The 13,585-nt window shown below is 43.1% G+C and overlaps 1 protein-coding gene across 8 annotated transcripts in view; it reads left to right on the top strand.

The window, feature by feature from the left end:
* Positions 1 to 13,585, top strand: part of DTNB (dystrobrevin beta) — a gene marked incomplete at its 5' end in the record, with an annotated part of 196,188 nt that overhangs the window by 52,427 nt on the left and 130,176 nt on the right. For all 8 annotated transcript variants that reach the window (XM_081998026.1, XM_081998024.1, XM_081998025.1 and 5 more), the window contains one exon: positions 5,600 to 5,724. In XM_081998026.1, coding sequence (XP_081854152.1) covers positions 5,600 to 5,724 — 125 coding nt within the window. The remainder of the gene's footprint in view (positions 1 to 5,599; positions 5,725 to 13,585) is intronic.

The raw sequence follows: 13,585 nt of genomic DNA, 5'->3' as shown, positions 1-13,585 counted from the left end.
CGGAACATCACAGTTGCATTTTACTGACAATTTCTCATGTCTTTTGCACAGATAACACAGTTTTTCAGTGGTATCTGTCAATAACGTATTAGTTTTCCCAGCAGAAGGCGATCGGTCCGTTTGCGTTTGACGCACGTACCTCAGCCGTGCTTGTTTGTGCAGATCCAGGCGACTCCAGGGGTGCTGCCCGTCGGACTCCGCCGCAACTCAGTTCTGTCTGAACTCGGTTAAGAGCATACGCCCTCGGCACTTGCCATGTTTTTTGCAGGAGGTCCCTTCACAGTATTTTCCTAATCCCCCAGGACGGCGAGCCGAATCCCTGCTATCGGAAAGCGGCGGCAGAGCAGCGTTTCCAGCCGCCAGCAGTGTGCGTGGCTCGCGGGCTGAGCAGGGCCAGACCCCGCACGGTGCAGCCACGTGCTGACATCTGCCTTCTGGGTCTCTGGGAAAAATTAGTTGAATTGTTGTTCCTAGTACTTAAAATTACTTTTATGTATAGGCCAGTTGCACACTTGTGCAGGCATCACTACATAGGTCCTATTTTGTTCATGGTTTATATATAGCTAAGTTGGCTAGAAACATGATTGTATATTAAATAAAAATGTAGAATCCAGGACAGTCCTTGACTGATGCATCGATGATACGTGTACGGAAATAACCAAACCCCGAGTGCTTGGTTTGCATTTGATTCTAACTGAGGATTAGTGTCATAGCGAGAGTGATTCAATCATTAACAGGAAAGGTATTTTAAACTTAACTTGTGGCCATACAAGCGGAGTGTCCGATCACCTGAAGAGTGTGCAGAGCAGGGTCTCCTTCAACTTTTTATGTTACAAAAGAGAACAAACATTCCAGCCTCTCAGGAGTATTTATTTTACTTATTTTGTTTTGAGCTTTCTCTGGTATCTGGAGAAGCCAGATGTGCTTGCTGGTCGGTAGACACCATTTTGGATCATGAAAACTGTGTTTGTCTGCTGCTGCTTATGAACTTAGATAGCACCGCTGAGGAATGCAGTTTTGCAGCTTCCCACTGCGGTAGCAGCAGAAAGTGTGCGTGCCAGCCAGGGCCGTGCCTGGAGAAAGAATAGTTTCATACTATTTGCCTGATCTGTTCAGACCTCAATTTCTGGTTCAGTTGAAAAATTTATTAAAATGTATCATCGTGGAAGTGGTGCTATAGAAACAGTTCTGGAATTTCTGGACTCATACATAATTCGGTAGTTTGCCTCTGACTCTGAACTTCAGAGGTGTTTCAGAGGAGAGGAAACCCGAAAATGCAAATCTCAAATAACCAGCTCAAAACGAAGGGGTTGTCTACTAGGCATTGGGACAGCTAGTAGCCACGTACTGAATTGTAGCTACATAGAAACCTTATTGATTCCTTAAACACTTAGATCACTGGTGGCAAACGTTTCTCACGCGTTTGTTTATTCTGTACATGATGAAAAAGAAGCAGAAACTGTTTCTTTTGAATATTTATTGATAGACTTGGGAAAAAACATAAGTATCCTCCACTGATAGATCTAGGTATGTAGAAGGCTGAGAGAGTTTGCTAAAGAAGGAATGTCAGAAAGGCTGTAAAATTTAAAAAGAATTGTTGTGCTGGAAAGCAGGACTTCTGCAAGAGAGCGCTGCAGTTGTCCCTCGCCACGCTCACACCTGCGAAGCAGTGCTGGCGTATTGCTAGAGCCAAGCTGATACCTGCGTCTCGAGAACCTTGTGGAACAAGGCAGAGGATGAAACCTCTCATGAATGCCTTGGCACTTAGGTGATCGGTAAAAGGGGAAAGAAAATTGCTGCATGACTTAACAGTGTGGAGGAAAAGCAAAAACATGAATACCTGGGTCCAGGAAGGTTGCTGAAACGTTGTGTCCAGAAAAAGAGCACGTATGTGGTTTATGTGCCTGACTGACTTTGGATCGTCAACCACGCTTACCATCAGACTGATAGGACGGCCGCAGCGGTGCAGATCCCGCTGAGCCATGTACCGTGCCCGTTTGGCAAGTAAACAAAACGCTTGCCTGCTTAGCCGTTCCCGGGAGAGCGGCGGGTGAAGCTGAGGGTAGAGCAGCGCCGTGTTGGCTGGTTTCTACAGTTACACTTCTGTGGCAGAAGGAAATGTTAAGTGGCTGAAAGCCTCTGAAAATAAAGGCACACAGACTGTTTTCCCATCTAAAGCTGAAGATAAATAAGACCGTAAATTGGACTCTAGGATGTGTGAAACCTTTTTCAAAGTCTTAAATTCTTTATTAGTTTTAACTACTTATTTGGAGTTGAAATTTGTCAATACTGGGGATTTTGCAGTAGTACATCCAAGTTCCAAGCGGACCGAGATCCCGTTGTGACAAATGTTACGGACACTTCATAAAACATAGTTTTCCCCAGCTATTTACAAACAGCTTAAAGTCAAGAAGAAACAAGATGAGCAGCCGGGGAGGAAGAAGGTGGTAAAAATACAGTAGTGTTACTGATGGGCGAGTGGGTGGTGTTACCTGGGGAGGTTTGCAGTGATGGGGAAGGGGATTGTGTTATTGGTGGGATTGCAGCGGTGGTGGTGGATTATGTTACTGGGGGCTTTCTGTTTGTGTTTCCTGCTTTTTTGAAGGGGAGAATATCCCATCTTTGCAGAATGCAGAGGTGCTTGCAGATGATATCAAACAGGCAGGAGGTCAAGGTTAGCGACAAGGGTGAGACAGAGGTGGTTTTTATTAGAAATTTCTAAAGTAGATCTCAGCTAATTGAAAGAAAAAATGGCTCTTTCTCAGGGAAATGAGATACTCAGAAGAGGTAACTTGCCTGTGAAGTAGCATGCTCGTTCAGCCTGCTGTGCTCTTTTCACTGTCGGCTGCACTGAGAAGCATTATCAAAAAGTTGGGATCAAGGGAAATTATCTTTCTCCTGTAATTTTCAGAAAGTGAAGCTGCAGTGGTGGCTTGATTGTACAGCATTCTAGACAGCACTGCATTTGTTTGACAAAAAAAATGGAGGGGTAGCATAATAGGATATAGTGTTTGTTACTACAGTGGAAAAAGCCCTTTAAAATAGCTTAAAAATACTGCAAAGAGGAGGTCACAGAAAAGGCACGCTGAGAATAGATGGTGTGTGCAGAAACCAAAAGATGAACAGGCTAAAGAGTAAAGTAGGCAATACTCTAAAGGAGAAGTAGTGGAGAACAAACAGAGAGAAATAAATGTGGAGACTTTCAACACGTAGAAGAATTAATTTAACAAAAGTAGACTTTTACTTTTGGTATCACCACATTTGTATGTGTAACTTAAATTTTACTGTCCACTTAGTAAGAAGTAATATAAAGATTGGATTGTGTTTTTCATAGGATTTCAAAATTATTAAAGGCTGATGATTATCTGTAGAACCTTTCATAGTGAGAGTGCCATGCACTTCAACACTGTTTGCAAGGATCATCCATTGATTGCAGTCTACGAGGTTTTCTCAACACATTAAAAAAAAAAAAAAAAAAAAAAAGAAACCCATCAACTTACCATCAGTAAGTCTTTTTAGCACTTACTAATTCAGTGAATAAGTAAGCTGAAGTGCTTCTGAACATGCTGTTTTACAGAGCTCCCTGTAGGAGACTCACCTGAAGCAGTTAACGATCTTTACATCCTTCCTACTGAAGCCTTTCTTGGTGAGAGAAGAATCTTATGCCCATCACAAGATTTTTGCCGTGGTACTTTGATAGAGCCAAGATTTTCTGTCTGTAAAAGCCAAAGATAATATATTGGGAAGATCAATTGCCCATTTCACCTGGTATCTGAAGGATGTTAGATGGCTTGATCTCCACGGCCTTCATGCATTCTGCTGCTTCACAGGCTGGATCTGTGGGCTGATGAATAAAAATTCCAGAATCTGAAAGGAATTAGACTGCAACGTATTGAATAATTGGTTTAATTTGTGAAACAGTGTAGTCTTAATAAGGTAAACCAGGCCAAAGTACATGTTGTAAAGCAGCGTTAGAAGCTGATGGAGGCAGGTTACTGGAATTTGACGGTACCTATCACTTGAATCTTCTCTGGCGTGTACTCCAGGGAAGAATATGATCATGAGCAATTCTTTTTTTTCCCCCCAAGACTATGTTCATCATTAATTCAGAGGCAGGCTCCATTCTTGGGTTTTAGTGTTGTTGGTTAGTATTGACTTTGAGTTGTAAGGTAATTGAAGGAGGATAATAAACCTGCAGTTAAGAACCAGCTATCCTAATATATTCTCACAGGCATCCAGCTCATCTTTCTTTTCTAATTTGAATTTTCTCTTTTTTCATTGTTTTCCAACTGATATTAGTATTTTACTTTATACTTAAAGTGTATACTGATCTACTACAAACCACATAAATCCACAGAGGGAACAGCTTCCTCACACATATGTTCTCCACTCAAGAAAGCCTTTATTGCCTGGTTTATATCGCTAAAGCCAAGAGGTCCAGAGCTGAAGATTCTCTCTGGTTTACTAATTACTGATTGTTTATTTCCTTCTTAATAAATATTAGTAATTGTCAGTAATTGCTAGTTACTAATTTATATTGATTGTAATTACGTGGGTAACTCCCGTCCTGGGTAGCCTTGCCTCCTAGTGAAACCAGTGTTAATCTGAATTTTGGTTTGAATGTGCCTTGAGTGAGAATTGGTCCTAATTCTGCTTTGGAATGTCTTACAGGGTAGTAAAAAAATTACATAGGGGTAATTAGCCACTAGGTTGCACATATATGGGCTGTTAGTGAGTTAGATCAGAAAAACAGAACTGCCAAGTTACTTCTGAGCTCTCATAAAAGCGTTATCTGGCCTCCCACATCTCTGGCAGGAGTCTGGTGGCTGTAACAACATTTTAAGATTAATTTTGCAAGTCAACATTGGACTTAAAACGCATTTGAAGCGCATGACTCAGGCCGGCTATCCATTTTCGTGTGTTTGGCAACACTTGTCAGCAGCCTTCCAGTCTTCCGTAGATGATCCCAGGGTGGTTGCTCCTGCGAGATTAGTTAGCACAGCCAAGTGAATTGGTGCAAGAAAATAAAGATAGGTCACTCCTACCTATCTGAACACTGCGTTTTGCCCTGGGTTGCCCATAAAGAACCAAAAATTTGGAAGTTGTCTTTTAAAAACAGTTGCCTTTGCGAAGGACGGGGGGAGGGCGCAGAGCGCCGGCTTCCTCTTGGCCCCGGTGGCCGGGAAGGAGAGCGGCGCCGGCGGCCGGTCAGCCTGCGTGGGCTCCGGGCCCTCCGTCCCGCCCTCCCCTCGAAATGCCGCGCCGGTGCTCCGAGAACAGGGTGAGAAATCCCTTAACTGGGCACGGTTGCCCCTTGATTTAATTCCTGATGGAGACACCAGCCGGTTGCTTTGTTTCTTCATCCTACGTACTTTTGTGAAACTACTTTCATTTTTCAATATCGTAGCACAAGAAAACCCCACAGAACTTGTACACCTACGTAGTGTCTACTAATTCCTCAGGTACGGAATAATGTAACTGGGTATTTCTCAGTATTTTAGTACTATGCATTTTTTTACCCTTCTCTGTTACATGATTGCGCATACTACCCTGCTCTTCGGAATAGTCAACTCGTTTTTGTCATTCTTTTCAAAAACAGAAATCACCTGCAAAGAAGCTGAGCCATGCAATTAGTAAATCACTTGGTTGTGTACCGAGTAGAGAACCACCTCGTCCTGTATTTCCTGAGCAGCCAGAAAAGCCACTTGATCTTGCACATATAGTGTGAGTATCTATTTTAATCTGTTTTTCACTTAATCAGTCATGCAAAGTAAGGTATTTGTGGCTGTATTTGACCTTGGAATAGGCTAGCAGAAAGGAGTCCTTAGCTTAGAATTCTAAAATCACAACGCTGCAAGCATTTCTCTGAAAAATTATTTGAACCATATTGTTTTGTTAAGAATATCTTGTTAACAAGAAAAGAGTTACAGAATATGTTTATGTGGACTGGACTGAGGCCGGACTGTATATTCTACTTGCATCTGTTAGCATTTCAAAGTACTAATCAGTCTTACCTTTTGTGCGTCACCATATTGGATCAGACTCTGTTTTCTCATTTATTGTGGATTAAAAATATATAAACAAAACTATCTTAAACAAATCTACTTGCAAATTAATGTTGCCTAATAGTAGCAGTAGTGGGGTTTAGCTTGTTGCCGCTGCCTGGGAGTATTGGCTTTACATTCTTATTTGTCTCACTGCGAGGTTTTGCTGGTTTTCTGCTCAAGGGCATTATTGTTACCCTTTCAGTCTGACCTTATTGTCGAATTGATGGAATGACTTTAATGAAATACCATTGTACTGGTTTTGGTTTGAACAGAACTTGAAATCAGTCAATTCACCAGTTTTCATATCAAAAGTAAAACCTGGGACAAAAAAACCCAAGCAAATTCTGTTACTGTATATGTATTATAAACCAAGCCTCCGAATAGAACTGTTTTAATGTCCTACAGAGTCTTGAGAAAAAGTCTCAGTCTTTTCATATACCTAAATTTAAGCGTGTGCTATGGAGAAGAGTGAGGAGAGAAGAGCAAAGCAAAGGGATGTAATTTATGTAAAATGGAGGACTACCATTTTCATGAGTATTGAGTAATTTGCCATTGTGAGAGTAAGTGGAGTTGATGCTCTTCTGGTTTTCTTTTGAAGTCATAAATACCAGTTTCTTCTTGAGCTGTTTTCTCTGTCACAATTTCTGAATGGAGAACCAAGGTATTAAAATCTGAATGTCTTCTAACCTCTGGCAGTTCGATAGTAGGATGTGCTGCCTTGGTCTTCCCTAATGGCGTACAGTTTTGATTGACTGGCTCTTCTATATGCTCCTTTTAACAGTCGTGGCAGTCATTAAGAAAAAGCTGGAGGCTAGCTTGTCAAAATATTGGAAAGGTGAGAATCGTAAAGCTTGTCGTAGTGTGGTAAAACACCCATGTGGCTTTTATTTGTGAAGAGAGTAGAAGGTCCGTAACTTGACATGGACGAGTAGTTGCAATGCTAGACTCCTTAACAATGTAGTTTTGAGCTTTACCAATTTCTGCTTAGCTGTGTGATTGTTTTTTCCAGTTCTTGCATCACTGAATATTTACCAACTTTTATAATGCTTGCTTTAGTCCTGTGCAGTGAGGGGAGTTGATCTGATTTAATGGAATATAATTGTTCTGATTTTCTCTGTGAAATTGTACTCAAATTTAAAAAAAAAAAATAATCTGTTATGCTAGCATTCAATTCAGAGCTGAAGTCCGTATTCTCCTAAATGAATGGCTTATCAGGCCCACAAGGACAAGATTGTACATCGTCCACAGAATTAGCTCCATGCCTTGGCTGGGTTGCGTTGTGGAGCTTGTCACTTAGCTTTAAATCTAGATGTTCTGTAGTAAGGATGCTGCTGAGCCTCACAGAAAACAATTTGGTGTTTAAAATTTTATCACATCATGAGTCTGCTCCCATTTTTCTTTTTAGGTTTTCCTCTGTGCTGCTTCCATGTTGAAACACACTAACATTAACAAGAGAAAATTAGTAGTTTACAATTTAATACTTCTATAAAAAATAAAGGAATGTGTAATTGCATAAGTGCGGTATTATGAACATAATTACAGCAATGGTGTTGTGACGCCTGCGTGCAGGAAGGCTGCAGAAACTGATCCCCAAACTATGAGCCGAAGTTCTACTTCTGACCCAGATTACCAACTTTGATGAATTGCTTCTTTCTTTTGCTAGGACTCGTTACTGTGTTAACGGATCAAACAAGTTTCAGTCCTCAGCTGGACAAGGAACGGTAAAGGCAAAAGCGGGTGCCTTGCTTGTGTGTTTTGTATTTTCAATGCATGATCCATGGAAGGTGCTGGTAGAGAAGTGCCTCCAACTTGCTTTTTGCTCCCAGTTAGTAGCAGATTATACCTCGACTTACAAACACAGCATTGCCTTTCTCCTGAGCCCAGAGGCAGTCGCATGGGGATTTATATCAAACACTAAATCACATGCAAATAAAATTAACATTAGACATAAGAAACCTACTGGGTTTTTTTTACATAAGTGATATAAGACCTTTGGGGTTTTCTGTATAAGTGATACCACTGCAATAAAAAAAAAAATAATTAAAAAAGGCGCACACAAAAAAATCCCAGTTTTCAAGTGTGAAAAGCGGCACAGCCGGCAGAGATTCTTTGACGGGACTCAACTTATAAAGAGGAATTGCTCAGGGCCACAGCAAGACATTATTTAGGTGTCAGTGATCATGACTTGATTACATTTTTTTCATGTAAACAAGGTGCGCATCAGCTTCTAACAAATGCTTCAGAGGAGACTCTTGCGAAGCTAAAGTCAAATTCAGCTGGGTAAATAATGTGAACGTAAAAATATTAATATAATTATTAATTATAATTAATAATTGATTATTATTTATTAATTATATAAATATTAATATTAGGAACAGCTTAAGAATACTTGGCCAAATGTTCCAGGGAAAACAAGGCTTGGAAGGGAAGACAAGACAGCTATACTTGTCAAGGGAAGGAGAAAAGACAAAAATGGGTAGCAAAAAATGTAAACTAATGGTTTAAAAGTTATTGGAGAATAGTTTTCAGGTTGTGGTTTGGCAGGGGCAGCAGTTGCGTGGCATGCCGCTGGCGAGAGGCTCTCCTTCCAGAGATAATCCAAAAGGATGTTGAATTGCACCGTCTGCGTTTTCAGTCCAAACCGCATTTTGAAAGAACTTTTTAATTTGGGTACTTGCTGCCGATCGTTGATATGTCTTGGAGCATTGGCAGGTTCCCAGAGCACTGGAAGAAAATTCGTATGATCTCATTTCTTTTGTCAAGCTGGTGGGGAGTGGGGAATGAAGTCAAACAGGGCAATCTCTGACATGTTATGTTTACCAACATGACTTTGATGGTGAATAAAATAATTGAGCAGCAGATAAGCTATTTTGTTGATCGGTAAATAAAAAGGTAACTCATGCCAATCAGGCATAGGCTTTTGGCAATTTCGTGTAGTCGGACTCACTTTGTATCTTTTTTGGTGAGATTAATTTTGATTAATAAAGTGATATTGTTGGCATAATGCATTTATTATGAGCACTGAATAATTTAAAAAATAATAATCAGTAGAGCACGTGCAGCAGATTGGGAGAAAAATTGTTTATCTCGTTGTCCTCAACATAACCGCAGGAAGGAGGCTACTGACAGGGCGCAATCCCAAGCGGAGCCCTGCAGAGCTCAAGCCTAGCTTCTGTGCCGCTAACCTTCATTTTCACGACGAGGAGGAAACCGCATACAATCACTACTGGTAGGCTAGATAGGCAAATGAGAAAAATACTGAGGGAATGAAGAAGATTAAAAGGACAGTATGCTGGGCAGAATGACTCCGAAAAGATTTTTGGAGCTCATGGTGTGCAGTTGGCTGAATGTGCATTTTCAGGGCGGTTTTGAAACCAAGGATGCTAACAGGATCTGAGGGTGCAAACAGGAGAGTTCCTTGTCAGAAAACTCTGTAGTTACAGCACCCGCAATCAAGATGGATGTTGAAAGACCAAAGGGTTTGCAAAGGTCAATGAAAATGATTAAAGACTGGAAATAGATATGGGAAGATGCATAGCTTTACATTCAAAGACTCAAGTAATGCAAGTACAACGCAGAGAGGTTAAGGAATGATTTGACATTTCTAGAAATATCTATCCTAGAGAAATTAAATATAATCCCAGGGAGCTTTAGCAGATAGGCTTAACAAATGACACATACTAGAAGTTGAAGCTAGACAAATTCAGAATAAAAATAAGAAATATGTTTTTAATAGTGAATGTAAGTAATTAATTGTTAGAATAGATTACCAAAATCAAAAGCGGTGGTGGAATTTCCACCACTGAAACTTTAAAACCAAGGGGAGAGTATTTTTTAATCAAATAAGAATTTCAGTCAGTCTTATGTTCTGTTTGACAGAAGCTCTGTTATTACAGTGTTTCCTTATAGCTTTATGAGATACCAAAAATGCATACAGAAATGTTAATGTAGTCAGGAATTTTACAGAATCCACTGCTAGAGCACCACACATATGCTCCATGAGGCAATTATGGATTTGTTTTACGTACATTTCCAAAAATAAACGAGCGATTCCAAAACTACCTCTACCTCTCTTTACCTGCGTTCCCACAGCTATGCTGGGTCAGTAATAGAAAAATGGAAATTCTCTCTCCCTGCTGTTTTGGTGCATTCTGCTTTTCTTCCCCTTTCTCTCCCTGCCTCCTCCCTCAGATTGTAAGCCATGTCTAGGTGGGACTTTCCTGGCTGCTATAGAGCAATTCTGCCTGAATCATGCTCTTTTTTAGTTGTCGGTTTTCTGAACGCGATTGCTGGCACCCCTGGGCTCCAGAGGCCCCCCCTTTTTAATGGAATTACAGTCTATATGATGGAAAAAATTAATAGGCATTAGAAAACTGTTCTTGGCTTATATTTGATAAGGCAGAGATTGTATTTGTCATGGAGCGTGTTTCCTGGGAGAAATCATTTGAAGTTTTCCCTCGCTGCAGTGTTATTTCAGGTTATAACTTGATCCTTTCCCCTGGCTCTGGACCCACCGAACGCAAGCCTCTCCCGTTAAAGCCTGTATTTTAAAACGTCGTCTGAGGCGGATCCTTTGGTGACGCAGCCCATTTGCACGGGACGTGAAAAATGACCGTTCCGAACTGGAGTAAGTATCGTCCTCCAGCGAACGTCGCAGCGCCTCGGTGTCCTCGTGCCGTTGCTGAACATGGGCGTTCTCGGTGGCGCGGCTGCCGTGGCCGCGACAGACGGGCTGCGTCACGCTCAGCTATGGCGCTCGACACGGCTGCCCCTCGGGGCTCGCTGCGAGAAATCGGTGTCGTCACGGGAGGGGCGGCAGAAGGTGGCATGTGTCACCTCCGCGGCCGTTCCTCTCACAGCGTGACGCTGGCGAAGGTGGGTCTGCGCTAATGAGCTGTGTCATGGTTGGGGACAGCTGGAGAGGAATCGTACGTCCCCCTCCGGTGGCTCACCGAAAGGGAGTGAGTCTGCTACGAGTCTCTCCAGGTGACAAATATGTGACGCCACGGACAGATAAGGACTATGGATTACTTCCAATAAACTTCCTTACGTTAGAGGACTGGAGATGCTTCTTTAAGCCTTCGGCAGATAAGTGATGAGGAGGCATTTGTAAGGATTCACAAAGTGTTCGCGCTCCTGCTGGCAGGGCTGACGAAAAATAAACTTAGTGGCCTTATCGTCCTTATGTTAACGTGCTTGTGGTCAGCTGAGGCCGATGTCATACAGGAGTCATCTCTGATGTATAGAAGTTCCCCCCAGAAGGGAAGCTGGGGGCACCGGGGTTTTGTCGACCGCCCCAGCTCAGCTGGCAAGCCGCGTAGCTACGAACTGCTGCAAACCGCAGGAGGCTGCTGGGGTTGTGGGTCCATAGCTGGGTCCCTCCTGCGAGCCTTCGCCGTGCCCGGTTATTTTGCAATCCTCACCTGGTGCCTGGGGAGTTGCGGCTGTCGGGGCAGCGCAGTTGCAAGCTCGCCTCTAGATTCCCACCGGCAAGTCCTGGACGTGGATGCTGCAGCCGGGTCTAGGCTCAGCCCTTCAGAGACCTGCCTGGTAATGGGGGAATGTGTAATGGTGTCAGTCATATTTACTAATATTGCTAATATGTACTTCAGTACAGTGGGGAGGGGGGAAATACTCTGCTCCGTATACAGAGATGATGTAGCTGACACATGCTAGCCAGTAGATATGTTGTATATATCGTATACAGTGCAATGTAGCCATGCCCTACCTCTTCAAGAAAGTACAATTTCTCTTTATGATGGAAGGGCGGTATAGCAGTGGGGGTTTAAATGGGGAAGACTTGCCTATGGACTGGCTTCTTGTTCTTCCCTGTTAAGTTATTTTATAGAATCATAGAATCATTAAGGTTGGAAAAGACCTCAAAGATCATCAAGTCCAACCATCAACCCAACATCTCCATGCCCACACGTCCCAAAGTGCCACGTCCACATGTTTTTTGAACACCTCCAGGCATGGTGACTCCACCACCTCCCTGGGCAGCCTGTGCCAGTGCTTGACCACTCTCTCCGTAAAGAAATTTTTCCCAATATCCAATCTAAACCTCCCCTGGCACAACTCGAGGCCATTTCCTCTCATCCTATCACTGGTTACTTGGGAGAAGAGACCAACCCCCACCCCACCACAACCCCCTTTCAGGTAGGTGTAGAGAGCGATGAGGGCTCCCCTCAGCCTCCTCTTCTCCAGACTGAACACCCCCAGTTCCCTCAGCCGCTCCTCATCAGACTTGTGCTCCAGACCCCTCCCCAGCTCCGTTGCCCTTCTCTGGACATGCTCCAGCACCTCAACGTCCTTCTTGTCGTGAGGGGCCCAAAACTGAACACAGGATTCGAGGTGCGGCCTCACCAGTGCCGAGTCCAGGGGCACGATCCCTGCCCCGCTCCTGCTGGCCACACTAGTGCTGATACAGGCCAGGATGCTGTTGGCCTTCTTGGCCACCTGGGCACACTGTGGCTCATGTTCAGCCGGCTGTCAACCAGCACCCCCAGGCCCTTTTCTGCCAGGCAGCTTTTTTTTATTTAGATGTCGTATTAAGTTAGAATGTGAATGAGTTCAAAAGACCAAGAGAGTCAGTTTAACTCTTTGAGAAAGGCAGAAATGGCTGAATTTAAAATGGAGCATGGTTCTGCATCGCCTGCTTCCCACAAGAAATCACAGTGACCTTTTAGTTCCCTGTCAGCAGTGGTGTGACCCATTTGGGAAGAGATTTGGGTTTGCCACTGAATATATTTCCTCCCAGAAATTTTTGCAATGATAATGTGTAAAAGGTTTGCCTTTACACGTGAAAATAAATTTTGTAAGATCTTTGTGAAGAGTTACACTAAGAACACCGGTTTGCAGGTTACAAAGCTGTTTCTGTCCATCAGATGTATGTTGCCAGAAGTTTATCTTGTTTTACAGTTCAAAAACTACTTATTGACTGTTCCCTTCTCTTGCCCACGAACACTTTCTCAGGCAGCAGTGACTTGGGTCTCTTTCATTGCTTCAGCTCTGAACCCCGGAGGGAGCCATGACCTGTCAAAAATCATATCCCTTTATCTACTGCTATGGACAGCTCTACCGAAAAGCTTGAAAAATATGTGGGTTACAGTGGAAACCAAAACCTGATTTGCTCATAAAACTGCCTGTTTCTTGGCCCAGGCTGCCTGTTGCCTCTGCAGTGCTAACAGTGGAGCCAAAACATCGGTAGCAAATTAGCTACCGATGCTAATGTGTGGTTAGCTTTGTGAGGTTGCTTTTGGTGGAAATTGTTTCTTCTTCTTGCAGTTGCCAAACAGCTCTGAGGTTTAGAGGTGCTGAGACACCTTGTTGTCTGAGGTACGGTACACCAGAGATGCTCACGTGGCTCGAAGGAAATGCTCTTGCGAGCTGCCCTCGTGCTCTTTCCCCAGGAGAGAGAAAGGGAGAGGAAGGGACACGGGTGATGCTGGCCACTGGATCTTGGGTATCGTGGTCCCTTGGGCATCGTTCAGCTGTGGCTACCACAGGATCTTTGGCTATCATCAGGTTAATGTCTTACC

Source organism: Phaethon aethereus (genome assembly GCF_964289735.1).
Source record: "Phaethon aethereus genome assembly, chromosome: 3".
NCBI lineage: Eukaryota > Metazoa > Chordata > Aves > Phaethontiformes > Phaethontidae > Phaethon > Phaethon aethereus.
The sequence above is the reverse complement of the archived record's forward strand: the minus strand, read 5'-3'. Positions and strand labels throughout refer to the sequence as shown.